Consider the following 26,722-nt stretch of genomic DNA (forward strand, 5'->3'; position numbering starts at 1 on the left):
TGCCTCAAAGTCCTGTGTTTTTTGACCTGTCCACCACCACAACCTGCCTCCATATGCAGATTTTTTTTGCTCTTTCTATTACTTCACCTAATATAATCCATATAATTACTATGGCCAGGAGAGGTCGTCACCTGACAATAACGTAAATGTTGGTCCTAATAACCTGCCTGTACAAATGAAACACATTCTCACTCCGGCCTCGTCACATATTGACGTTTGGTCATGGGCTTTCCACATCGACAGATGACATGCACGGTACCCTGGGTGTGCTGGTTGTTGACATTCTTGGACATCACGTTAAGTAAAGCCTGTTGCATGCATTGTCTGTTTTCAAACTACAGTTCCGTTTTCACAGGAAATACACAGTTTGCATACAGTCTCTTTCAAAATAAATGCACTACGTTACGTTTTGCCAATACACGCACGTGGTTGGGTTTAGGCAACAAAAGCACGTGATTGGGTTTAAGATAAAAGAACAGGGTTTGGCCTTACAATCTTTCGGGGAGCGAGCACCAACTTCCTGGGTGAAAGTTAGTGGTTGTTGGATCCATCTACCCAATCTCCCACCCGCCCTACTTGGATTCCTGCCGCCTTAAGTTTCATAGTTGTCTGGCTGCATTTCCCCCTGACACCACTGGGAGCCGTTAAACAGTAACGGTGACTGGCTGCATATAATGCCGACGTGAAAGGAAGGCTTTTTTCGTCTGTGTCTGACACCAGAAGTCACTGCCCAAGCGCCAGTATTCAACGACATTAGAGTGAGACCGGGTTGACTAAAAACCTGTGTGGTTGTACAGTACAGGCCAAAAGTTTGGACACACCTTCTCATTCAATGTGTTTTCTTTATTTTCATGACTATTTACATTGTAGATTCTCACTGAAGGCATCAAAACTATGAATGAACACATGTGGAGTTATGTACTTAACAAAAAAGGTGAAATAACTGAAAACATGTTTTATATTCTAGTTTCTTCAAAATAGCCACCCTTTGCTCTGATTACTGCTTTGCACACTCTTGGCATTCTCTCCATGAGCTTCAAGAGGTAGTCACCTGAAATGGTTTCCACTTCACAGGTGTGCCTTATCAGGGTTAATTAGTGGAATTTCTTGCTTTATCAATGGGGTTGGGACCATCAGTTGTGTTGTGCAGAAGTCAGGTTAATACACAGCCGACAGCCCTATTGGACAACTGGTAAAATTCATATTATGGCAAGAACCAATCAGCTAACTAAAGAAAAACGAGTGGCCATCATTACTTTAAGAAATGAAGGTCAGTCACTCTGGAAAATTGCAAAAACTTTAAATGTGTCCCCAAGTGGAGTTGCAAAAACCATCAAGCGCTACAATGAAACTGGCACACATGAGGACCGACCCAGGAAAGGAAGACCAAGAGTCACCTCTGCTTCTGAGGATAAGTTCATCCGAGTCACCAGCCTCAGAAATCGCAAGTTAACAGCAGCTCAGATCAGAGACCAGATGAATGCCACACAGAGTTCTAGCAGCAGACCCATCTCTAGAACAACTGTTAAGAGGAGACTGCGCGAATCAGGCCTTCATGGTCAAATAGCTGCTAGGAAACCACTGCTAAGGAGAGGCAACAAGCAGAAGAGATTTGTTTGGGCCAAGAAACACAAGGAATGGACATTAGACCAGTGGAAATCTGTGCTTTGGTCTGATGAGTCCAAATTTGAGATCTTTGGTTCCAACCACCGTGTCTTTGTGAGACGCAGAAAAGGTGAACGGATGGATTCCACATGCCTGGTTCCCACTGTGAAGCATGGAGGAAGAGGTGTGATGGTGTGGGGGTGTTTTGCTGGTGACACTGTTGGGGATTTATTCAAAATTGAAGGCACACTGAACCAGCATGGCTACCACAGCATCCTGCAGCGACATGCCATCCCATCCGGTTTGCGTTTAGTTGGACGATCATTTATTTTTCAACAGGACAATGACCCCAAACACACCTCCAGGCTGTGTAAGGGCTATTTGACCAAGAAGGAGAGTGATGGAGTGCTGCGGCAGATGACCTGGCCTCCACAGTCACCGGACCTGAACCCAATCGAGATGGTTTGGGGTGAGCTGGACAGCAGAGTGAAGGCAAAGGGGCCAACAAGTGCTAAACACCTCTGGGAACTCCTTCAGGACTGTTGGAAAACCATTTCAGGTGACTACCTCTTGAAGCTCATGGAGAGAATGCCAAGAGTGTGCAAAGCAGTAATCAGAGCAAAGGGTGGCTATTTTGAAGAAACTAGAATATAAAACATGTTTTTAGTTATTTCACCTTTTTTTGTTAAGTACATAACTCCACGTGTTCATTCATAGTTTTGATGCCTTCAGTGAGAATCTACAATGTAAATAGTCATGAAAATAAAGAAAACGCATTGAATGAGAAGGTGTGTCCAAACTTTTGGCCTGTACTGTATTTTGAAGGACAGTCTCTTTAGAGCGTTGAGATGGTGGCTGACAGCTGGAGGCTTTTGTTGTTAGAAGTATCTGCCTGCTGGACTGTGAGGCATATGAGCATTTGTGTGTGATTACCGAAGCGAGCGTAGACATCAGTCACCGCCTGGTGCATGGCCATGTCTATAAGACCTCGGCCCAGGCAGTAATGGGGAAAGATGAGCAGCACGGTCTTCAACAGCTGGTTAAACTTGTACAGAGTCTGGACAGAAATCCAAATTAGGATGATATGACAGATAAATGGAAGGTTTGGATTTACAGAGACAAGTGCTGTGGTCTTACTGTGGTGCCCTCAAAAAGGTCCAGGATGAAAGTGATGGCGCTGCTGTTGATGCCTATGAAGAGGTTGATACATGACAAAGAGACGTAGGCCGTGCTGGGGACACTAAATATGAAGGACATGGGGTACATCATGGGTGTCACAGACCAGCTAGGAGAGAAAGAGATCAGAAAGAGCATCAGTTAGGCAAAACGAATGTGACAAACTAATGTCAGACCCTGGTGATGCAACATATAGTATACAACGATATATTCTGACTGACGTGTTAGGAGCTAGCGTGGGGTGTGGAGTAAACATGACTGGTGATGACAGCAGCTCACTTTTAGGATAGATGCTGAAAAATATCTGCTGAGGAACGTATCTGAAAATCTAACCCTTGTTTTAAGTGTTAGAAGAAAGTCAAAACTAATCAACACAGCCACACGAGTGACTGTGGGATCAGAAAGAAAAAGAGAAACAGGGTAATAAATTTTGTGCTATCCTCTGTTAAAAATCAGCCATTGTGGAATCAATTCAGGTATGAGGCTTTAAATTTCACTTTAATGGAGAGATTATTTGTTCTCGGTTTGTCAATATTTCATTAAAATACAGACCCAGTAAAGCTAAAAAACGAAATTGCTGGAGCTCACAGACATTTAATTACGCTTTTGTGTTTGGCCCTCATTTTACATCCTTTGTTATAGGAAAAAAAGACTGAACAACGGTTAGTGCTTTAAAAAACACAAAAACCTACCCATAAAGCATAAGCAGGGAAATAAGTGGTTGAAGGTTGGTCGGTGAGGTGTAGCACTTCTTGTCGAAAAAGATGAAAATTTCCACCACCATCGCTGCGCTGATGGAGTAATTCAACTGCAGAAACAGCAATAAAAACAATAAGCACTTTTGTCTACACAACAATATCATGCGCAAAGAGCAGAAACCCTTGACCTTGATTGTCTTTACTCTGGTTTTTCTTATAAAGGTCATTATTAAATGTCCCTGACTATTACTGACATTTTCCAGACATTGGTGCACATCTTATAAGGTAATAGGGTCAGTGTACCATGTCCCAGAGAAAGTTGGCCATCCAGTAGACTAATGGACTGACACCACTGACAAACTGCAGGTGTTTGGCCTGAGTGACCCTCTCCTGGATTAAATAGAGGACGAAGCTGGCTGGAACGAAGGACATGGCAAAGATGACACAGATGGCCACCACTGCATCCACTGAGGTGGTCAGGCTGAGGAGAGGACAGAGGAGAATTATCAGAGACTCTAAGACTGCCTCTGCGAACCAGTCAAGGTACAGTTAGTTTTAATCCATGTCTGTCCAGAGTCACATGTCACGCCATGACAGCTGACAATGCTTCTAATATGGATGTTGCTGCAAAGAAGCTGCATATTCTGAAACAAGGATGCTTCACACACATCTTCAACCCCGCCCATAGCAGTCGCCGGCGTTGAGGCATAAAAAAACGGACTGAAATGTTCCTACACAAGCACCACATCCTGACACTACTTCTAAAAACTCCTTACTTTTCTTTGCAAACACCTAGAAAGGTTTCAGACATTGAACGATAATGGAATATGTGTCAGCCATTGCTCACTTACACAGTGATCTCAGAGAGCTGCTCTTTGGTGAGGTTCAGAGGATGGTTAATGGCGGTGATTCCATATTCGTCCAGGTTAGCTCCTTTGGGCAGGTTTGCACGGAGGATGGCATTGTTGGCCACGTTCATGAAAGAAACCATGGCATGCCAGCCCTTATTGTTGTACCACACCTATGGAAACACAGTGAATGATGTACTTTGAGCATTCATATCGTAGGCATCTATAAACGACAATAGGTATTTGGTTTGTGCCAAAATTACATATAGTCTATTACAGTGTGTTACACAATGAGGCAAGTGGATCACAGTGATGAAGGTTTCATCTTGCTGATGAGGCTTTATTAGACTGACCTTGACATTGTTTTGAGTCTCCATGTATCTGAGGAACGTCCCTATGTCCTTCAAGGTTTGTCTGGAGTGTTTGCCCTGCAACCGAAAATCCAAGGCCATGTTACATAAGATATCACTGAAGAACAAGGTGATAAACACACAGAAACAAAAAGTGTGCACAAACATAATGTTGAGTTTTAAAGCCATACCCCAGTAACATTGAACAGCTGCGCCAGCTGTGCTGCTAGATCCTGGATGGTCTTTGGCTGCAGCTCTAGAACAGGCAGCTGTCCTCCCACTGATATACCTCCATACCTGGACACCACAGAGAAAAACCTGCTGACATCTGCAATGTGTGACTGTGAGTCCAGCTATTGCAGCCCAAAACTGTACCACACCATTACAACCACTGGAGGGAGAACTGTACACACACCACATCCATCCTCGAAATATACTTCAAAATAAATTTAAAATAGCTGTATTTAGATCTAACTATAACCTGACAAAGAAGCAGTTGGACAAGTATTTGAAATTACCTTTGTTCGTTCACCCAGTATTTGCTCTTCAAACTGGAAAGAGATCAACATTTCAGTTTTTAAAAATACTTCATCACCACCAATAAGCTTCTGTGACATAAACAGTTGTGTACTTTCATATTAACAAGACTGTACTTTTTCGTTACGTATACACATCACAGTTTACATAGTAAATAATGCCATTTTTTGGACAAGTAAATGAGTTCTTCCTTTTAAACTGGTGCACAGGATCTTATACCTGGTTCTGATGAGGCTGGGGTAGGTCTTCACCAGGTAGTCAGAGATGTTCCTGCCTGTTAAGTCCATGAGAACATCCCCTGTGGACTGGATCCTCTGATGCACAAAATCAAACACAGTGTATATTGAATATGAGAATCTAATCAGCACTGGTGAACCCCCAAATGTATGCCTTTACAGTCGAATGTGTGGAAGTGACACGCAAGTCAATGCACAACATATAATAGGATGGGCTGAAGGAATTTAGTAGTGTGCTTGAAAGGGTTAATTACATATACATAATATATACTGTGATCATTCCAATATTATTAAACCAACTGCTTACCTGCGGAGGTGGGAGGCCTCCAGCTCCCACAGGACACACAGGCAGCATGGTGAGTTTCTTGGGTGTGCTGCACTGACAGTCTGGTGACGGCCTGAGGGAGCTCCATTCTGGGCCTTCCAGCATATCTATGAGGACAGGGTTGACCAAGGGCATCTCCCACTCTGTGGTAATATTGTTACACGGGAAATCTCTGGCAGTGGGCGAAATCAAAACCATGCAGTCAAACAAAACAGCACGGAGGACAGTCTGGATAAACGAAAAAGATCTAAATCCGTGAAGGTGACTCACTCCAGTGGTTCATCCACCATGCAGCGAGTCCCAAAGCCAGGCTTGTCCAACAGCACTTCACCGAAGTATCTCATCTGAGCATCCATAGGACGCTCATTACTGCAAAGGACAAAAGCACAAATTGTATCCAGAGACATTTTAGCTATTTAAGCCAAATTTAATTTGACGTCCATTTGTCCATTATACCCACCTGAAGAAGGTGTACTGTCTCCCGTACATCCAGGGAGTGAGAGTCAGACTTGGATACTCTCCGAAAGGTGGAACAATCAGAGTGAATGTCAGCGCCAGGAAAACAAAACTGGCTGGCAGCACAATCTATTAAACACAGAGAAACAAGTGCCATTTAAAAACCAGACAAAAGATGAAAACTCTGATTAAGATCAAGGCCCTGGTGCTTCTTAGAAATTAAACTCTAACTCAAAAAGTCAAACTGAATATAACAATATAACTGAGAAAAGGACCTCTTCTTCTGATTGTTTGCAAATTTAAATCATATTCCAGTAAATGCAAAGCACACCATAAAGCAACACTTAAAACATAAAATGCAATTACTGCCTTGAATAAGGATTATAGTTTAATGAATTATAGCGAGGTTACCTGGGCAAAGAAGTCTTTGTAGGAGCGCGTTGCGTGATGCAACCTCTTGATCAGCAGAGCAAAGAACTGTTTGATGGTGAGACACAGGCCTCTGACCTGGGAGGATCCCCTGCCCGCACTGCCTTCTGGGATGTCACACGGGCCCTGGCCATTGGTGTGCAAATCCCCATCTGTCCCTGGAATATAGAGCTCAAGTCAAACTGCATTGTCTGACTCGCACATGTAGTGTACGTGCTCGATTTAAGCAGCCAGCCAGCCAGCCAGCTTAGCATGTTTAGCCTTCTGTGAGCGGTGATCAGAAAGCATTTACCAGCGGTGCTCTACTAGCCTCAGGGATGTAGTTCATCACCTTGACATGTTACTGGTGTGTGCCTCTGAAAGCTCTGGACTGAAACATACATATATATATATATATATGATGAATTGCTCACATGCCACTAGCCAAACTGCCCAAGCCAAAGCTCTCTGTGTTACACTGTTGTCAGGAAAAACACCTCCTCAAATAGGTTTTCGAGAATGGATTAAATGTGGGGGCATTTCCCAAAATGTCAAACTATTCTGTTAATGTCTCAGTTGACCTTCACACATTCTTCTTCTACAGCAAAGGAAGGTTGAATAGGTTTCATTTTATGACACACAATAGACTGTAAAGCCTCTTAAATTGCTATGTTTTTCTCACTACAGCAGCATTTGTCCAGAGCTATAAGCTGAAAGCCAAAGTCACCTTTAAGTGGTCCCATATCAACTGCCACTCTGTTGAATCCACAAAGACTAGCTCGACAGATCTGTCGCAATGATTTCTTGTCTGAGAGAGGGTCAGAGAGTGGGATACAAAGGATATAGTTCACATGATGACGGGGAGATGGAGAAAATAGGGCTATGTGAGATACAACTACACATTCAGACATACAACACATCAACAGGACGAGGACAGAAGTGAAGGGAAAGTGCTACAAAAACTGCTTCTTTCTTTTTGTTTTTTACCTGGTATACATTTCCTGTTGGTTGCATTTCCATTAGCAGTGACCTTTAGGAAGATCTACAAAGAAAAGCTTATTTTATTTTCAGGATCCAAGATATTAACAGATGCTCTTTATTACACAGCCTCATGTAACAGAGCCTAATCACTGTAAAGGTGAATGTCAGACCGAGTCTGTATGACAGATTGTCCCAATAAAACTCGCCTTTTTTGGATCTTGCTATTAAAATTGCACAGAAAATGAAAATATATACCTCCATGACTAAGAATCTGTCTTACTCAGGGGGCAGTCACTGTCAGTTTGATCTATTTTCTCATTCTGGGACTTTAATGTAAATTTGTAAATGTTTAAAACTTTTTAAATTTTCACTTTTAGTTTCAAACACAAGCAGTCCTATGATTACGACAACTGTTATCGTTTCATTTGTTATTATTTCCATTTACCTCCTCCAGTGATGTGTCGGACACACCAAAGCTGCTGAGGCCGATGTCCACCAGCGTTTCCTCTAGCTCCCTGAAGAGGCTAGCGTACGCCCTGGGCTGGAAGTTGCGGTTGGGCAGCAGGTAGGTCAGCTCCTGACCGATGGCCTCGATGAGACGAGCCTGCGGCACATGATGGTGAATCAGGGCTGTGATGCTCTCCATGTTACCTGGGGATGAGTGGGATGATTTTGGCCATATGTCAGCTTCCATCACATGTTAATTACTTTGATTATATAATTTAATATCCTACTGCCTGGACCTTTACCTCTCTGCTACAGTAAACAGTAACAGTAAAAAGAAACAGCTAAGAAAACAGAATATTTGACAGGTGGCTTGTGGAGTAGAAATGTGCTGCGAAGGGTGTGCAAAATCACAGCAGGAAACAAATAATAGAGGAAAAACACATTAAATTACAGCATATAATTTATCAAAACTGCACACCCAACTGACAAATAATAAGTCTACAGTAGTACATTGCATAAAGTCAGCACAGGGTGTTTCTGGGTGTGTTGGCAACAGCTACAGTAAGTCGACCGACTACAATCCAGTGCAAAAAAGCTATTCATCACCATGACAAAGAGATTATGCTCCACTGCAGTATTCATTTAGTAGCTGAATAGACTAAAACCAGGTTTAAGGAGGCTGACAATGAACTTGGCATAGCACACTGATCTCTGAAATTACAATATAATAATAACACGGAAATGGAACTCACCATCCATCTGTCTGTCTGGACTCGGGTTCTCCTCCTGGTTCACTTTAAACTTCAAACACTTTGTGCATTTACAGGAGCAATCCTGTGTGCAGTCACAGCTGGCCTGCAGGACATGTCATCAGAAACCATAATTTACTTTTTTTATATTCATATATATCTCCTGCATGCATTTTTGCTGCCTCTTAGTCTCACAGGAACTCATTTCCATACAAATCACAAGGGGACTCATACAGGTGAAACCACTGTGTTAGTCTGATGTTAAATATCTCGGATAAACCCACTTCTGTATGGTCATTATAGTGTTTTTTAATCAACCAGGGTTTCATGCCTAACCGCTGTCCAACTTTTCTAGCCAGACAAGAATTAAATCCTGGCAATGCTGTATATAAAATTCACCCTCAACCAAAATTCCTGATTTAACTACCACTTGGCAAGCTACCACTCTGTACCATTTGAAGCCTTAAGCACACAAACACACTCCATCTTTCATGCATTCCCACCTTCAGTGTGTCTTGTTTCATTCGTCTCACAAGAGTGAGGTAGAAGCCAGCACCAAAACAGTTCTTGAGGAAGATCGGTGAGCCGCAGCAGTAGAGGCGGCCCTGAGAAATGATGGCCACCCTGTCACTCAGCAGGTCGGCCTCGTCCATGTGGTGGGTGGACATGATCACTGTGCGTCCTACAGCGAGGGACAGACAGATAGACATTTGATTATTCTGATTTCTTGCTTAGAGAAGATCTAATAATACTCGCAGGAAAAATCTCTCTATTCATTTTTAATGTGGAGTTTCATGTACAGTGGGTCTGAATGTGGTGTCATAACTTAAGAAAATACGATGTAATTGCAATAGTTTAAGCAGAAGCATCTGTCCTTTCAACTCTAAATCAGAGAGGCTCCATTATTGTGTACATAACAGCTTTAGTTCACAAAGTTACCCAGTGTTATGGGTATCAGGTTTAACTAAAGAACTGTATGTGTTGTCAATAGTTTTGTGCAGAACAGAGGCTGAATGCTTATTAGTGGCCTGACCAGACAAACCTGTCAGGTTTGTTCATCATCTAACCTCAACATGTCGTGTAATACAGCCTGACAAGCTACACTGCTACTGTTATAATTTTTCACCCCAGATCTCTTCTAATTATGGTATTGGCAAGGCTCAATAGTAGCTGTCAAGGAAACCTGATAATGAAACCTAATTTATAATATGAAGGCAAGAATATTTAGCACTCTGTGATCTGATGAATTATAGTCACTTAATGAAATACTTAATAATACGTACTACACATAGTTGGGCAGTTATTACAAATACAATATTATAGTAAAATGGTCAGTTAATGTGGCAAAAATAAAGTCAAATAAAATATAAACAATATACATTAAGTATGAACTGCTATCTATTTTTAACAGATGGACGGTGTCCATGTCAACCCTCATAACATATTCTAAAGCGTCACACTGTTAAGTGAATGATGATTTCAGTTATTGCATTATATAAGACAGTAAAGGCTGGTTGTTTAAAGGAAAAACTGAAACTGTTATTTGTCTTGTTATATTAGAATATACAAAAAAACTGAGGAGTAAATCTCAAAAACCTCCACAGTGCCATGACATTAGGGCTCTATACTCTCTTCTCGCCAGCAGGGGTCAGTCTTACCTGCACGGTATTTGAGAAGCAGGTCCCAGATGGAGCGTCTGGAGTAAGGGTCCACCCCTGAAGTGGGCTCATCCAGGATCACCACCTTGGCTCCACCAACAAATGCCAAAGCAACTGATAGCTTCCTCTGCATGCCCCCTGGATTAAAACATCATAAAGTACTGACACTGTGTGCTACTGTAGTGAGTGATAATATATTTGTGCACACACCAGCATACCAGGTGTGGACCATCTATTTAAAAACATGAAAAATAAAAAGTATCCCTATGCAGCAGCTGCTTTTTGGATGAAGAAGCACCCACACAAACCTGAGAGGTTCTGGGTCAGTTCATCCCTCTTGTGGGGGAGACCCAGATCCTGCAGCATGTTCTCCACCTCCTCCTCGGCCTCTGCTATTGGACGGCCTTTCAGCAGCGAGTAGAAGAGGATATGCTCTGCTACAGTCATACTGACAGAGAGCAAGAGACATAAAGGGAGCGATGATCCAGTTGCAGCTAGAAAACTGCACCTGATATACACTGCAAGCATGATTTTGTTGTTGTTGCTTGTTTGTGTATGGAGAGTTACATACTGCTGAAAAAGGATGTTGTGTTGAGGGCACATTCCCAGAGACACACGAATAGCGTCCATGTCTGTGCGGATGTCCTTGCCGTAGATGGTGGCTGTCCCTGAGCTGGGAGGGAACATACCGGTCAAGATGGACCTGAGGGAAAGAAGAAGAAGAAGAAAATACACTTTATTAATCCCCAAGGGGAAATTCACTCTGTTGTCATATACACACAGGCCTGAAGTACACACACATGCACAAACAGGATCTATACATGCATTAAATGGAGAGATGTCAGAGCGAGGGGGCTGCCCATTGACAGGTGCCCCGAGCAGTTGGGGGTCAAGTGCTTTGCTCAAGGGCACCTAGGCAGTGCCCAGGAGGCTAAATGGCACCTCTCCAGGTACCAGCCCATGCTCCATACTTGGTCTGTGCGGGGACTTGAGCTGGTGACCCTCCGGTTCCCAAGCCAAGTCCCTACAGACTGAGCTACTACCGCCCAAAATTGTTTTTGTTTTTTTAAGATATTTCTAAGGGTTTTTTGCCTTTAATTGATAGGAGAGTATTAGCAGGAAAGGGGGAGAGAGAGAGGGGATAACATGCAGCAAAGGGCCGTGGGTTGGAATCGGGCCCCTGGCCTCTGCGGCAAGGACAAAGCCTTTGTATGTGGGGCGCCTGCTCTACGAGGTGAGCTACTGGGCGCCCCAAGAGACAGAGAGAGAAAAATAAGTCAAGTGAAACAAAGTGTCCCTTGGCTAAATATTGACACGAGAATTTTGAACTATTTTCCACATGTTCAGCCCTTGTGGTTGTTGTGCGTGAGTACCCATCTGTGTGACGTACATGGTGGTGGTCTTCCCAGCCCCATTATGGCCCAGAAAGGCAGTAATCTGGCTCTCATAAAAGTTGATGCTAAGGCCATCCACGGCTGGTGTGGCGCTACTGCCAAACACTTTGACCAGGTTCTGGATACAAACACCTTTCACGAGGTCAGCTGGCTCTGCTTCAAAGAAAGGCTGACCTGCATACAGCAAAAACAACAACATGTTTGTTACTCATTTGTCTGGACAAGGAGTGAATACAGATTATGGAGCGTTTACGTATTTAAAGTTGAATCAATTAAAATTCTGTTTCAAAGCAACAGAATGTTATTAAAAAGTTTACCGTATTATAAAAAGTGACAGTGGTATTAACACATCATATCCTTTCTCTTTTCAGAAAGTAACAAAAGTGTAATTTAATTTCCCAAATGTCTGTGAAAGACACATATGAGATCAGGGGACTGGAATGTCTTACGGTGTAAAGAAAACAGTTTCCATCACTTATTAACTAAGCAGGAAACTGAGAAGCAAGCAGTGTGTGTGTGTTCACATATGCCAGCAAGTGCAAACATAAACACAAGGGCACTGAGTTCCCACACAACGACTCTGATTGGCAGAGAGGGAAAGGGAGACCAAATATAGAGACTATTTCAAACCTGAAATGGAGATCTTGCTCGGAGAAATATTACTCTAACATAATTGATAAGATATTTAGAAGCAGAGATGTTGATAGATAATCAAATGCAGCTGTGTGATAGTCAAATCATGATACAACTGTGTTGTATCTATTATACCCTGTAGTTGAATATGATTTGCAACTCCTTCAGGAAGTTACAGTAAGTGTTTTGAATCTAACAAACTGCACCTCTCTGTGTAAGAAAAGCAGCTTTGTACACAGAACCAGTGAGTAACTATAATACCATCTCTGTCCTGGTTGTCCTCTGACTCAGCCTGGTTTTCCTTCTCCATCCTCTCACGCTGATCCTGGTGTTCACACGAGCCTGTCTCCTCCAGAGTCTTGGCCTTCTCCTGATCTTGGTTTTCCTCCTCCTCTTGCTTCTGCTGCTCTCCTTGCTCTTTGTTGGCCAGGTTATCAAAGCCTTTTTTATCCAACCCCAGTCTGTCATTGCCTTTGGAGAACAAAGAAAGGATTTTAAAAGCAAGTTAAAGCTGAGATCCTTCAAATTATGCCACTGGATAACAGTCTCTCCCCTTAGCATAAATCTTTCCTTACGCACAGTAAGTGAATTGGGAAAATGGTCAGTGTACCTGAAGCTGGAGCCACACTGTTGAGCCAATAACAGGGGAGAAGAGGGAAGTAAAATGGTCGACCAATTCCATACTGGCCTGTGATGAAAACAGAGAAAATATAATGTATGAGCTACAATAAATATGTAAATAAATGAAAACAACTAAGCATAGCTTCACAGCAAAGGGCTGTTTTGAACCCTGGGGTGGGGGAGCCCTTCTGTGTGGAGTTTGCATGTGCTTCCTGTGTCAGCATGGGTTCTCTCCAGGTATTCTGGCTTCCTCCCACAGTCCAAAGACATGCAGGTTAACTGGTGACTCTAAATTGGTTGTAGGTGTGAATGCAAGTGTGAATTTTTATCTGTCTCTATGTGTCAGCCCTGTGATAGTCTGGCAACATGTCCAGGGTGTACCCCACCTCTTGCCCAGTGTCAGCTGGGATAGGCTTCAGCCCCCCATGACCCCAATGAATATTGTATTTATTTCTCTCTAATAAACTGACCAGGGAAGACATTGTCCAGGTACCAGGCCAGCACAGCATACAGCACAGTGTCCAGGCCCATCATACAGATGGAGGTGCAAAAGGAAAACTCATCCCCCTCAAGAGGGCTGGTCTGGATGTTGTCCCACTGCAGGCCCAGGCCTTGCTCTTCATACCGCGACAGGTACTCTGTCCCAAAGCCAAAAGCCACCTGGGACAGCAGACTCTGAGGGGGGCAATGGTAAAATCATTAAGGCCATCTTTCAACCATTTACAGTCTGATTTCAATTCACTCTGTATTTTAACTAAAACTACAACCATGATGTTTATATAACATTGAATTTGTGAATGTGTGATGGGCCTCTGAATCACTTTGTTTAGTGAGCCATAGTTATAATGCTTTGGTTTTTAGGTCTGTAATAATAAGAATAACAATAAGGAACAAAATCAGTTTCTATATGTGGCACTATACTTAGGAAGAGTGTAACTGTGATTAATTACTATGTTTTTAACTGAAACATGATCCCTTGATAGAGAGGGAGATGCCGAGATGTGACACCCACCACCAAGATCTTCATGTCCTTGGTGATACGGTCTTGCCAAGCGAAGCAGAAGATGTGCGGGAGGTAAAGAGCGAAGTAAACGATGCCACAGCAGGCTGCTGCCAGGTTAGCCTGGTTGAAGAAGACGCTGAGGAGGAAGCATTGCATGATGGTGGCCGTAGTGAAGGTGAGCAAAAAGAGAAAGAGGATGATGCTGTTGCTGTAGTTGAGTACCCTTCCTCCCTATGGGTCAGACACAGAGAGAAACAGAGTTTTTAGCTGCAACTCACTGAATCTGCAAAGCCAAACATACACACTGCAAATGGATTAATGTAAGGAGCCTAACAAAAAGCTGTCTTTATATACATGCTTTTTTAAAACTAAAACTATTTGGCAAGGGAAGTGAGAGAGATGCAGTTTTTTTCCATACTAAATGCTGCTTTAAATAGCTTGAAACTTAGAAAAGATATTTTCCCTCCACTGTATGACAATGTTACATATGCAGTATATTTTGTTTTAGCATGTACATAACGCTTTAATTATGTGAAATATTCCAGTCTAGGACGCCATGTTTACAGTGACTTCATGTCTTTTGCATTATTATCTGAATCAAACTCATTGCTGCCATAGTCTATTTAAAGTATATAGAAACCCTGTGATGTTAAACCAAATTTAGACATAGCTGCTACGTGAAATAGCGGATAATAAATACTACATTGGTGACCTGAAATATAGGCATTATTTGGGGGATCTTGATGTAAATCATTGCTTTACACATATCATCCACTAGAGGTCATAACAGCCCATCTATCTTACAGCATACAACATATCAGCTGAACCACTGGCTGATGACAGGAGACGACTCTTACAACATAGAAGAGGTAATTATTGACCTGCCCATTCCTGCAGAGCCGTTGACATAATTCCCATGATGTCATGGTGTTCACAGTTCTTTCATGAATGATTATATGTATGTTATCAGTGAGGCAACGATTATTAATTAGTCATTTCAAGGGAAAAGATCTGGTAATGATTTGCAGTAAAATGGGTAATAGCTTGATATTTCCATTTATAGAAGTTAACATGATCAGACACACAATGACTTAATCATAAAAAGACTAATTAGCTTCACTGGAAGATTAGGTGTTTCTGGCAAAAACTGGATTGTTGTATGAACTTTTATAATAAAATATAGCAACTAAATGCGATTAAAGTGAACAGCCGATATTAAGGTAATATGAAATGTGATGGAATATGGTACAGGAAACCTACAAAAACTCTACAAGCTCCATTCATGTGCTGTATACTCATCAGTGTTCTAACTACTGTGGCGTTAGGTCATCTGTCCAAAGACACAGTGCTTGTATGAGACAAATTAGATGGCGCATGAATGACAACCTTTCGAGGCTGTTTGGAAAATCGTTCCTCACCATGATGATGGCTGTCAGGAGAACAGTGCTGGTTCCCATCATGAGGAAACTGTCAATAAACCAGGTGGACCAGATTACGCCGTTGGTAACCCCCATGGCCTTCATGGTCTCCTTCAGGCGGAGTTCCTTCTCCAGGACGATACTCTTGACTATCATCGACACAGAGTAGACCCAGGCCAGCACCATGAAGATGGGGAAACAGCGGTTTAATGTCAACATGAAGCTGGATAAAGAAGGGGAAGGAGAAATTAGATGGAGAGGGACACAGTTATTGAAGTGGGTGAACCAGAATAGTGTGATTCTCGCAATCTATCAGTCACTGTAAACACAGCAGTTAACTTGTTAGTGTAATGACTGTATCTTGACAGTCAAAAGCTATACAAAAGTCAGTTTAAAGGAGTTTAAAGTAATTATCATGTTTTCCACTCACAGATCATCCACATAACAAGGGTAGGGCATCTGCTGTAGGTAAACACCCAGTGGCCACTCCTTCCCTGTCTGAGTCTTGATGATCCCGTGCTCTATGATGTCCTGAAGGTAAGCAAAGCCGCCCCAAATGTAACGGAAGTCGTCCATAGGATCCGCTCTAGGGCCAGGGTCCCAGTACCTGAGCAATACACACATACTTTATCTCTGTGTTCATCATTGTTATATTAACCCCATCATTTCCACTTGACTTTGACTCTGACCTGTCTTTGACCTTGTTGGTGCGCTCCACTGCATCGATATCCATACGGATCTTGAATTTAACATGAGGTGGGACGCTGGTGGTCCAAGGGTGCATATTTGCAAAGACAAGGCCCGCCCAGAACTTGTTGTCCTCCAACAGGTCCAAGGCCAGATGAGTGACGGTACCCTCATCAGGCACAGCCACAAACTTATCCAGGAGCACACACTGGGTCAAGAAGAATGAAGAGAGATACAGATGTGGAAATAGCCAAGTGTTAGACCAGGGAAACCTCTGGATATAAGCAGAGCACCAGCTTAACAGCATTTTAAGTGCTGAAGTCCAGCCAGAAACAATCCACCAGAAAAAAAGCACTTCAGAAACTTTAGAAAATATCTAACCTTGATAACTCTGGTTTTAAACTCTTTTTAAATGTACAGTATTAAATGTAAGCTGACATAATTACATGTGAATCATGAGTTTCTCATGCAGATGTACTCAGAAAAAAAATCTGTTTTCATCAATTGGCCTGTATACCTACTAGTTTAAGCATGTGATGTACTCCTTGTTTGTTTTGCATTGTCTTCTTTTGTTGGTCTTTATTTATATTATTATTGTTATTATTATTATTATGTCTCTTATATAACCTATTCTGTTGACATGTGTCTGCACGTATTTTCAGTTGTTCTGTTATCACCATATTACACAATTAAAATTTAAAAGAAGTAAAGAAACACATAATGCACTCAACTGTCACCTTATTGATCTAAGAATTTAGCTAATGGGTCAGTATATATTTTAAACAGCCATGCTAATGGCTCTGTGAGGCTATACTTCTGCGTAATGATGCTTTGAGCTAAATGCTAAAGTCAGCATGCTACCATTCTGACAATGCTAACATCAAGCAGGCATACTGTTTGCCACATTCACCATCGTTGTTTTAACGTGTTAGCATGCTAACATACTGACAGTGACAGTGCTAGCATGCTAACATCAAGCAGGCATAGGTCCTACTGTTTGCCACATCCACCGTCATAGTTTTAGCGTGTTAGCGTGCTAACAAACTGACAAAAACAGTGCTAGCATGCTAACATCAATCAGTTAGTTTAGCATATTAGCATGCTGTCGTGCTCAATGCTCACTAAAAACAAAGTACAGGTGAAGCTGTTTAAAATGTGACGCTGACTGTAAAGATGGACGACATGACAGCTCACCAAAAGGGAGGACGAAACATCTCGACCGCCGCCTGGTGGCTGGCTGCAGTAACGGTCATAAACCCAGGCTCCGCCATGTTAGCAGATGGGCCAAACTAAAAACTCTATGTACACATCAAATAAATTTTTTCCCAGAGGTGGTTTCTGTCATTTGAGGTAGTTTTATCACGCTGCTGTTTGTTCAAGTGTTCCTTTTTCTGATATAAAACGGGTAGTTTACAACTTGACTGACAACTGTGTGAGCCAATCAGTGGGCTAGCATTCAGTGGCGCTCCTCGTGATTGAATATTGAATATTGAATATTGACTTCCTTTTTTTCCTCTATGACATCACTCTGGTATTGTTCTCTGATTATATTCATTTGTTTTTCATTTTTTCATCAATTTTGTACAATATTGATATTGAAATGTTTGTAATGATTTGATAAATCTTGAGCTGTACTGTTATATTGCTCTTAATGAAGTTTGTAAAAACAAAAAACAAAAAAAAAAGGTAATTGAGGATGTGTCGTCCATCTTTATAGACAGTTTATGTAATGTCATTAGTGATTATTACACCAGCTGAAAAGTCAGGTGATCATCAAAGTGATTAAAACTCATCCAACAGTTCCCAAAACATTTCAGCTAAAAATGCCAACTCATGGTGGCTCTAGAGAAGTCACAGGATCACAGAATTCAATAGGATAAATATGAATGTCTGAAGAAAATTGTGTGTGCAGCCATTAAAGGTCTACTGTGTAGGATTTAGAGGGATATATTGGCAGAACTACATTTTCATTTGTGTATAACAACCTGCTGGTGGTGCAACAAAAATGTCAGGGGATCACTAAAGCCATCCTAGAATTATCCTCAGGGGACCATGAATGTTTGTACAAAATTAAACGGTGATCTATTCCATAGTTACTTGGATATTTCAGTCTGGACAAAAGTGATGGTCTGACTGACAGATAGACCGCCATGCTGGCGAAAAAGGTGAAAATCCCAGAGTTGCCAGGGTTGGCTAAAGTCACTATCATCCACTACGCCCTCATTTGCAGAGAAACTTCAGGAATGGTTGTCTCTTCCCTGCAAAGCGTATCTGATATAGCCATTCACTGAGGGCTAATGCAAATAGGAAGGGCTGTGATCCAGAAGAAAACATTCCAACACAACACAACACAACACAACACAACAACAACTGAGATCGCATGCACAGATATCCCAAAAACACTCAGCTTGCCATGCAAACACAGGCATGCATCCAAAACACACACACATATATGCATTTACAGACACAATGTAGGCTTACACTAAACACACCCAACAAATTATTCAAATCTTAGAGACCATCCCTTCATTTACCCAGGCATTCACCCACCAACACTGCAGCCCCTCTGTGTGGTGTGATATGCATGCATACCACCAATGTGCAGCCAACCAGCCATCAAGCCCACTGTCATTGTTGCTGCTTTATAAAAGATGGTGGATGGAGTGACAGCTGTATCTAATCGGCCTCAGTCGTTCCCACTCTCTCTGTCACACTCAAGTGCTGTAAGCTTCAACTTGGACAAAAACAAAGAGCACCAACCATCCACCCGGCCATGCCCCAAGGTGCCCCCCGTGTCACCCCCCAGTGTGACAGGCCTCTCATCCCGATTAGCCTCCACATGGAAAGGGGTGATTTTAACTTTGTTTCAAATGCATTGCTCCTCTAAATGTGGAGGGCCCTCACAAGAGAAGGTTTGTGATGTTTTTCTGTTTTGTTTTTTTTCACCCTCCACTCCATCAGCAGTAAACAAAAGAGATTCGACAGCTCTGGCTCTCGTCCACCTGGGTAGATTTCCATGTCTCTGGACGGCCGGACAAATTGCAGAGCCTAGAGACAGCTAGATGCTCACACCACATCAAGAGTGGTATTGAGCACATAGTAGTATAGCCAAGCAGTGACAGGGCCTAAACTTAATTGGATTATTTCATCAATAGGCCTTTCCTAGAATTTAACATCTCAGGTGGAGCAAAATGTGGAAAACAGTCCACATCTTGCTGTCAGAGCCCAGTGGGAGAAGTAAGCAAAAACAATCCTGACACCTTATTTTCATCTTGAAATGTGGAGCCCCCTTTGACCAGTCAGTATAATTCCACACGCTGACTGACACACATTCCTCAAAATCCAGGTGGTGGCATTTTAGAGAAAGGTAATGTCTACACTACAACATAAACGAAATGCTAAAGTGACAGGTGTCCTTTAGTGATGTCAACTCACATCCCCATATTGGTTGAGCATCCGAATAACCCGGTCAGTGAGATTGAAGATGTCTCGCCAGTCGAAATCAGGCACGTCGGCTGGACGGTCCTCCGGTGGGCCGTTGTGCAGGAAGTTGAGGATGTGTTTGGAGGAGAACGGCGCCTCCTCTAGACTCCTGTCAATGAAATCCATCACTGTTGGATTTTGGATGGTGTCCTAAAACAAAAGGAAGGAGGAGAACAGGCTTTATTTACCCTGAGTGTTTTTCCATTATGAGCAAGAACATTTTTCTTTAAGGAAGATGTTGCTGAGTCACCAGGAGGAACACAATAAACATTTCATAACAACAAAACCAAGAGGAAAAGAGAAAGAGAAAGCATATAGGCGACAAAAATCAAACATCAAAATACATATTTTTCCATTAAAGTGTAACTGCTATCTATCAGTCTAGTCTGTTTTGGTGTGAGTTGCAGAGTGTTGGGGATATCAGCCATAGAGATGTCTGCCTTCTCTTGTATATGATGCAACTAGATGTGCTCAAAGTGTCAAAAAATACATTTTAAAAAGTCAACAGCAATGTCTCTTTCTACAAATCATGACCAGGTAACTCTGAGCAGTTTCATGAAGGAACTATTTTCTTTCTACTAAAATACACCTGCCAGAAGGAAGTGTGCATCTACCGTTCAGCTGAGCTAGCTAACATTACAGCTCAGCCAAGGAGGACGCCATTAATGTTTACATCTCACGTTGTCACAGGCACAAGCCTCTCATCCCTCTGCACACTGATACGGTTGGCAGGTGTAGTTCAGTAGAAAGAAAATAGTTAATACATGAAACTGCTCACAACAAGGTCTGTGGATTATCTTGAGTAGCCAGGTCATGATTTCTGAAAAGAGACATTGCTGTTGAGTTTTTCAATTTTATTTATTTTTTGGCACATTGAGCACCACAGTCTGAGTGCCATCTAGTTCCATTATATTTGAGAGAAGGCAGACAGTTCTACATCCAATATCATCTAGACTGGTGAACAGCACCAGAGGCAGGGGCGTAAATATAGATAGTGCAGGCAGTGCGGTTGCACTAGGGCCCGTAGGGTGGGGTGCGAATGATTCAAATTGCCACCTCCGAACTACAACTGTGTTCAAAGAAGAACTGACATTAAATTAAAAATGGTGCCATTTGCTATGGGCTATATGCCCTCAAAATTGCAAACCAATCTCCATCATGATTTTCTTTTTCTTTTGTTTCCTTTTGTTTTGGTAGAATATTCAGTAGCAACCTATAACAAAATTATATCCTTATTCTACATGAAATATAAAAACCATGAATAAACTGTATGATTACTATGATTGTTGGGTAACATGTACGTTGATGTTGCCTAATGTCGAGTCTCTATTTGATCATGTGACAAGACAACACCATACAGTAGCTAGCTCAGGCTCAAAATCAGTCAAGACTGACAAGCTGAGCATATCTGCAACTCCAGCAAGCACACATGCCTTTTAAACATAAAAGCGGTGCTAAGAAAGGACAAGAGAGAAACGAACAGGAGGAAAAAGTAGCAAAGCTCCCTAAAATAGATTCCTTTGGCTTTTTTATAAACAGTTGCCTGTGATGGTGCCTTATAACTAGTAACAAGCCTGCACTGGGGCCGTCACAGGAGTGGGCCTGTGGTAACTACCTTACGCCACTACCCAGAGGTACGAGAAAAAATATGTCTATTTGATTTTAGGGTGAACTGTCCCTTTGATCAAAGCATTAACAGTGTTATTACATTTGTCTTTCACAGGAAAAGGTATAACAAGGAGGATTATAACGTAAGAGGTACTCAAACAAAGACAAAAACAAGAAAATGATGGAGGCAGAAAGGAGGAATAACAGGGAAAGTTAGACACTCAAAGAGAAGGGGATGGATGGAAAAGGGAAAGAGATGGCATATTTAGGTAAGATAAGGTTCTGTATTCAAGCAGGAAACTATGTGAACTCCCGGGGCCTTGGCAAAAATGATCAGTGAGGAAAAGATCAGGATAAAATAACATCATTAATCACCTCGTTGAAAGGGACAATTGTTTGGCATTGGATGTCGGCTGAATGGCAACACGAATCCTGATCATATCTGCTGTATTTGGTACAGAGGAGCTTTTATGTGGATGTAATTTTAGACCACAAGAGAAGTAAAGTCAGCTGTGATTTAAAATGCAGTTATCTTGCTTGCAATCTTTTGTCTTCTCCCAATATTTGGTTGCATATTAAAGGAGTTTCTACCAGACAAGGTAGAAACTTACTTGATACGTGTTGTCATTATTTATGGTGTACTGTTTATACCCAATTATTCAGTCACACTATATTGCTGTCCTACCCGGATCATCTTGACTTGGACTCCGTCTTGGAAAAAAGCCCAAATCTGAGGACCCACTTCCTCCCAGGCCTTACCCATCGTCCTCAGCCTCTCCAGCTCTTCAAATGTTGTGTTTGCCTGTGGTAGAAATAGAAATGTGTGTGTGCACATGTATGTAAACAAGCGGTTGGTGTTTCAACAATCAAAGGGCAGGAAATTGTTATAAAAATAGACATGCACGCACAACTATTCTCACAAATGTCCATATCAGGGTGCACATCATTCAGAAACATGTAAAACATATGCAAATACAAACATTTTCACACATGTATAGAAGAAATCAACATGTTGGGGGAAACTTTGAATCGCTCACACGTGCACATGTGTACACGACATTCAGAAACTCAAATGCACACATTGTCGCAGTTCTCCTAATCTCCTCCTACATACCATTCCCACATTAAACTCTCTGTGAAAACAGGCTTTGCAAAGACAACACACACATTCTCACACAAAGAATTCCCGCGGGCCTGTTCAGATAACCAGCAACTGTGCGACAAATGCACTCTGTGCCAAATCGTCAAATATTTACTGCACGCTTATCGTTAAAACCCTGGATGTGTGTGGGTACAGTGCTTTGTGAGGCAAATACCAAAGGCTGGCTATTTCAGTATTCAGTCATGTGCAGTGGGGGATGAAAGCACTCAAGAGTACACCCAATTAAACGCCTTCCTCTTGTGTGTGTCTGATTTTGGGTGACAATGGGGACAATGGAGCCGGGGTGACAATAGAGGCTGTTGGTGACAACTGGCCGAATGCATTCAGCCTGCCCAGTGAATCCCAGTCAGGTTCCCACAAGTGAGTGCTTCCTCATTCCCTGAGGCAGTTTAAAATGGCAGGCAAAAGCAGGAGGAGGACTGTGAGGGGATTACTTGAGGTGATTTCTTCAAGGGGGCAGTGGACGAATCTTGTAGTTGGCCAAGATGTGAGGTATTTTGTGCTTAACTTAGCATATACCTACTGTGAGCACATGTACTAAGTTTACTTCTGAAAGTATTATCTATTAAACTTAATGAAACACTTGTGGTGCCCTGACATGACCTAATCAGATGCATCTTCCGCTCTATGTAAGAGGGTAACAAACATATCAAGGAGTTTGCTTACGGCTCCAACACCATTGCAAACATGGTTCCTATCAGCTATTCTTGATATTCTTTGATTCTTTGATTCTTTGATGTTTCTTTGTTTTTTTGGGGGGTGTCTGGAGCCGACCATAAGACAACTGAATAAATGCCTATGCTTTTTCATAGCCGAGAAGTACTAAAAATTGGTCATCTGGTTAAACCTATCCATGAATGCTGGGCTCTTTTACACCATTTATGTAAGACTAGCACTCATACAGCTGTATTTGTTAAGATGCCAGATACAGGGGTGCCCCACAAATATTCATAGTGGTGGCCATTTGAGGCCACTGAAAATATTGGGGTGTCACACCAAAACCAAAAGCCATAACTGAATTTTAAGAATTTGCTTAGGGTAGCTGAAAACTATGTCAATATAGAGAGTTAAAAATTGCACAGTGATGCACATTGGTGTCTTATTTTACAGTTAATAACACTAATTATCTTGATCTCTATTTTGAGTTCCACAACAACCTCCACAATAATGTGTTAGGTATCTGTACATATACAATAGGCAAATCATTGTTCTTCCAATATAGGCTGGTTTTCAATTTTCTTAAAAAGACAAATAAACAGCTGTAATTTGACGGAGTTCATTGAATGTAGGGAAAAACATTTACTGAGAGCAAACTTTCTCAATTTTTGGGGAGATTTGTGGGTACAGTCAGACATTTTTTCTTGTTAAAGGGTTGTTTTGGGGGAGTTTTTTCTTATCTGCTGTGAGGGTCCAGGCACAGAGGAATGTCATATGCTGTGAATTCCTCTGAGGCAAACTGTGATTTGTGATACTGGGCTTTAAAAATAAAACTGAACTCAACTGAGACATCTTGAGGTTAAAGTTCAAGGGACCTCTTTGAAAATCACCATGCCAATAATTCCTTTCCCAAAATTTTGCCTATCTGTGGAGCATTTTTTAGCCCCCTTTACAACAAGCAACGCCAACATGGTTGTTACACATGGATGCCTTAGGTTATTTAGTTTCAAATGATATCACTACCTTCATGCTAGCTTAAAAAAATGAGCGCAGCACAGCTTCTTAAAGACAGTAATGTCAGCCTTCAGTTATGGGCCATGCCCCCACGCCTTCTGGCCCCCCCTTAGGGGCACCACTGGCTAGAAAACAGTATATAAAGCTTTTAAAGACACACCTTTTAAATGGTCTGACATTACAGTATGTTGGGCCACTGCCATTTTGGAGCATAAAACACTAAAGAAATAAGAGCTCAGACGTACTGAACTATGAGGTTTGCTAGTTTACTTTTTAAATGAATCTGATTTTAATTCTGAAAATGTTCAGTATATCAAATTTAACTGAAAAGAAGCACCAAGGTTTTTACGCAGATCTGAATGATATGGCCTGTGTGTTCCTCCTGTGTTTGTTAAGAGTAACCAAGTAAAGTAGCAGTGATGGTGGGATGCAGAGGAAACCAGTATACCTCATCATTATACACAAGAGCAGTCACATAAAGCGTGAAAACATATGTTTAAATGCATGGTGCTTCACTTGGAGTTTCTTCTGAAACAAAGTGATGCGTGACAGAGTTAAGAGGAAGAAAACAAAGAGCCCACAGAGGCCATGTTTTCAGTCTAGTAAAGAAATGACTTAACCCTTTAGTCATTACTTTCTTGGTACAATTAAGATCCCAATCTGAGGGAAGAGGAAAACAAAGAGGGCATTAAAGGTCAGGAAAGAGGAAATGCAAGTGTGTGTCTTTGTGTGCGTGATCACACGTCTTTACGGATGGTCCCTTACTGCTTACATAACACTGAAAAAGCTGTGGCGCCAGTAGACTGTGTGGTAGTCACCACAACTGATCAGCCTGTGTTCTTCCATTGCAACCAAGCCATCCATGACTGCTGCCCCCCTGAAGGGCTTTGACCAACAAGTATCTACATCGAGACACAAAGGGCTGGACATGACATGAGGAGAGCTGATCTCCTTTGGAGGGAAAATGCATTGTTCACTACTGAAAGCTTCTTGCTCCAAATCAAAGATGTGGATGTCATGAGGTGACAGAAATCATATGAAGGTGGTAATCTGGGATATTTTGTTACTATATATTTTTTATTCTCTCTATATATATGTTATACATTCAAAATAACCTGCGCAAAGTAAAATGCATCAAGTCTTGTCTAACAGAAACTCGATATAAGAGACAGAGTAAGCTCTCAGTGTATGTGCAGAATCCTACTACAATAACTCACTGGAATATTGTATTACAGTATTGCCTTCAACAAGTGGCCCGTGCTGCTTACATTTCGTATGATCTGCCGGACAGCCGGCGAGTCGGGGGCGTAGAGGATCTGTCCCATCAGCATGGGCTTGACAGAGTTCCACACAATCCTGGTGATGGGGTCGGACTCCAGCTCCTCCATCAGATCATTGCAGAAAGGAGCTGCAGGGAAAGGTTATGTTTTATATAACTGATACAAACTATTGAAAGAGAATATGGCAGATGGCATAAGAGATAAATTGTTTTTATTTATTTCATTTTATTGATAATTTAGTATGGAAACTAGCTAAAAACTATTTTTTATCTGTAGTGCTGGGGCAGAGGCCATTAGTGGCATCCAGGGTACAGAGATTTAAAAAGAAAATCTTCTATGGTTTGTAAAAAAAAAAAAGAAAAAGAAAAAAAAAGGCACAATTAAACACCATACATAAAACTACAAAACGAGACAAGAAGTATGATACATACCATGACAAATATGTGTTAAAAATATAAAATATACCATATCTAGTGGGGTGATGATTGGATGAAATCTGTAGTTGACTTATTTCCCCCCCAAAAAATGCTTACGATAGTTAATGGTAAGAGACAAATCAATTTGTTGATCCCGTTTTAATTGTGCCATGAATTACACATATGATGGTCACAACTTAAAAGATAATTTAGCGTGTAAAGAGAGTCACGGTTTGTCGTCATAATTTTCTCTTTTACTGAAGCAGATAAAAAGACCAGGAGTCACTGAATACATTACATTACATTTGTGCGTGGAACATGTGCGTGGCTAATTCACCTAGCTAGCTAGCTGGTATTGTTGATGTCTTTTGTGTGAGATGAGAGGTGTAGTGAGCAGTTTCACATAAAACTAATAGGCACTATGACAAACTGCAACTTTCTTGACTTGCAAAATAATCTGTGAAATTGACAAACATATGTGTAATTCATGGCACAATTCAAATGGGATCTTAAAGGGCCAGTGTGTAATATTTGGCATGGTTTACTGTCAATCTGAATCTGAATCTGAATCTTCTACCCATTAATATGTTTATACAAGTGTATAATCGCTGTAAAATAAAATTTGTTTGGTTTTCGTAGCCTTATAATTATGCTTTTATATATATATATATAGCAAGGGCCTTGCTTTAGAGAGGTCGCCATCTTGCGCCGCCATGTATGTATGGCAGACCGAGCGGACAATCCAGCCAGCCAGAGAACGCGTTTCGCGTGTATAAATGAACCAACGAAGACAGCGGAAGGAAGGAAGAAGGAGGAGGAAACAGCAGAGAGTGTTAGTAGTTCGTCGATAGAGAGTAGTGAAAAGTTTTTTT

The 26,722-nt window shown here is 41.7% G+C and overlaps 1 protein-coding gene across 2 annotated transcripts in view; it reads right to left on the reverse strand.

The window, feature by feature from the left end:
* The window catches only part of abca4a (ATP-binding cassette, sub-family A (ABC1), member 4a), a 51,816-nt gene that overhangs the window by 7,259 nt on the left and 17,835 nt on the right, over positions 1 to 26,722 (reverse strand). Inside the window, exons 10-41 of one of the 2 annotated variants that reach the window (XM_033638888.2) lie at positions 25,423 to 25,562; positions 22,007 to 22,123; positions 19,666 to 19,863; positions 16,233 to 16,438; positions 15,974 to 16,150; positions 15,544 to 15,766; positions 14,135 to 14,356; positions 13,593 to 13,797; positions 13,112 to 13,189; positions 12,763 to 12,972; positions 11,865 to 12,042; positions 11,046 to 11,177; positions 10,783 to 10,922; positions 10,475 to 10,612; positions 9,320 to 9,498; positions 8,820 to 8,922; positions 8,066 to 8,271; positions 7,627 to 7,681; positions 7,367 to 7,447; positions 6,643 to 6,818; positions 6,236 to 6,360; positions 6,046 to 6,144; positions 5,758 to 5,947; positions 5,434 to 5,528; positions 5,196 to 5,228; positions 4,869 to 4,974; positions 4,681 to 4,755; positions 4,331 to 4,500; positions 3,783 to 3,960; positions 3,474 to 3,589; positions 2,743 to 2,890; positions 2,539 to 2,662 (exon numbers count right to left, since the gene is read on the reverse strand). In XM_033638888.2, the coding sequence (XP_033494779.1) occupies positions 2,539 to 2,662; positions 2,743 to 2,890; positions 3,474 to 3,589; positions 3,783 to 3,960; positions 4,331 to 4,500; positions 4,681 to 4,755; positions 4,869 to 4,974; positions 5,196 to 5,228; positions 5,434 to 5,528; positions 5,758 to 5,947; positions 6,046 to 6,144; positions 6,236 to 6,360; positions 6,643 to 6,818; positions 7,367 to 7,447; positions 7,627 to 7,681; positions 8,066 to 8,271; positions 8,820 to 8,922; positions 9,320 to 9,498; positions 10,475 to 10,612; positions 10,783 to 10,922; positions 11,046 to 11,177; positions 11,865 to 12,042; positions 12,763 to 12,972; positions 13,112 to 13,189; positions 13,593 to 13,797; positions 14,135 to 14,356; positions 15,544 to 15,766; positions 15,974 to 16,150; positions 16,233 to 16,438; positions 19,666 to 19,863; positions 22,007 to 22,123; positions 25,423 to 25,562 (4,623 nt within the window). The remainder of the gene's footprint in view (positions 1 to 2,538; positions 2,663 to 2,742; positions 2,891 to 3,473; positions 3,590 to 3,782; positions 3,961 to 4,330; positions 4,501 to 4,680; positions 4,756 to 4,868; positions 4,975 to 5,195; positions 5,229 to 5,433; positions 5,529 to 5,757; positions 5,948 to 6,045; positions 6,145 to 6,235; positions 6,361 to 6,642; positions 6,819 to 7,366; positions 7,448 to 7,626; positions 7,682 to 8,065; positions 8,272 to 8,819; positions 8,923 to 9,319; positions 9,499 to 10,474; positions 10,613 to 10,782; positions 10,923 to 11,045; positions 11,178 to 11,864; positions 12,043 to 12,762; positions 12,973 to 13,111; positions 13,190 to 13,592; positions 13,798 to 14,134; positions 14,357 to 15,543; positions 15,767 to 15,973; positions 16,151 to 16,232; positions 16,439 to 19,665; positions 19,864 to 22,006; positions 22,124 to 25,422; positions 25,563 to 26,722) is intronic. The other variant, XM_033638889.2, reaches the window with a different exon arrangement.

Source organism: Epinephelus lanceolatus, chromosome 20, assembly GCF_041903045.1.
Source record: "Epinephelus lanceolatus isolate andai-2023 chromosome 20, ASM4190304v1, whole genome shotgun sequence".
Taxonomy (NCBI): domain Eukaryota; kingdom Metazoa; phylum Chordata; class Actinopteri; order Perciformes; family Serranidae; genus Epinephelus; species Epinephelus lanceolatus.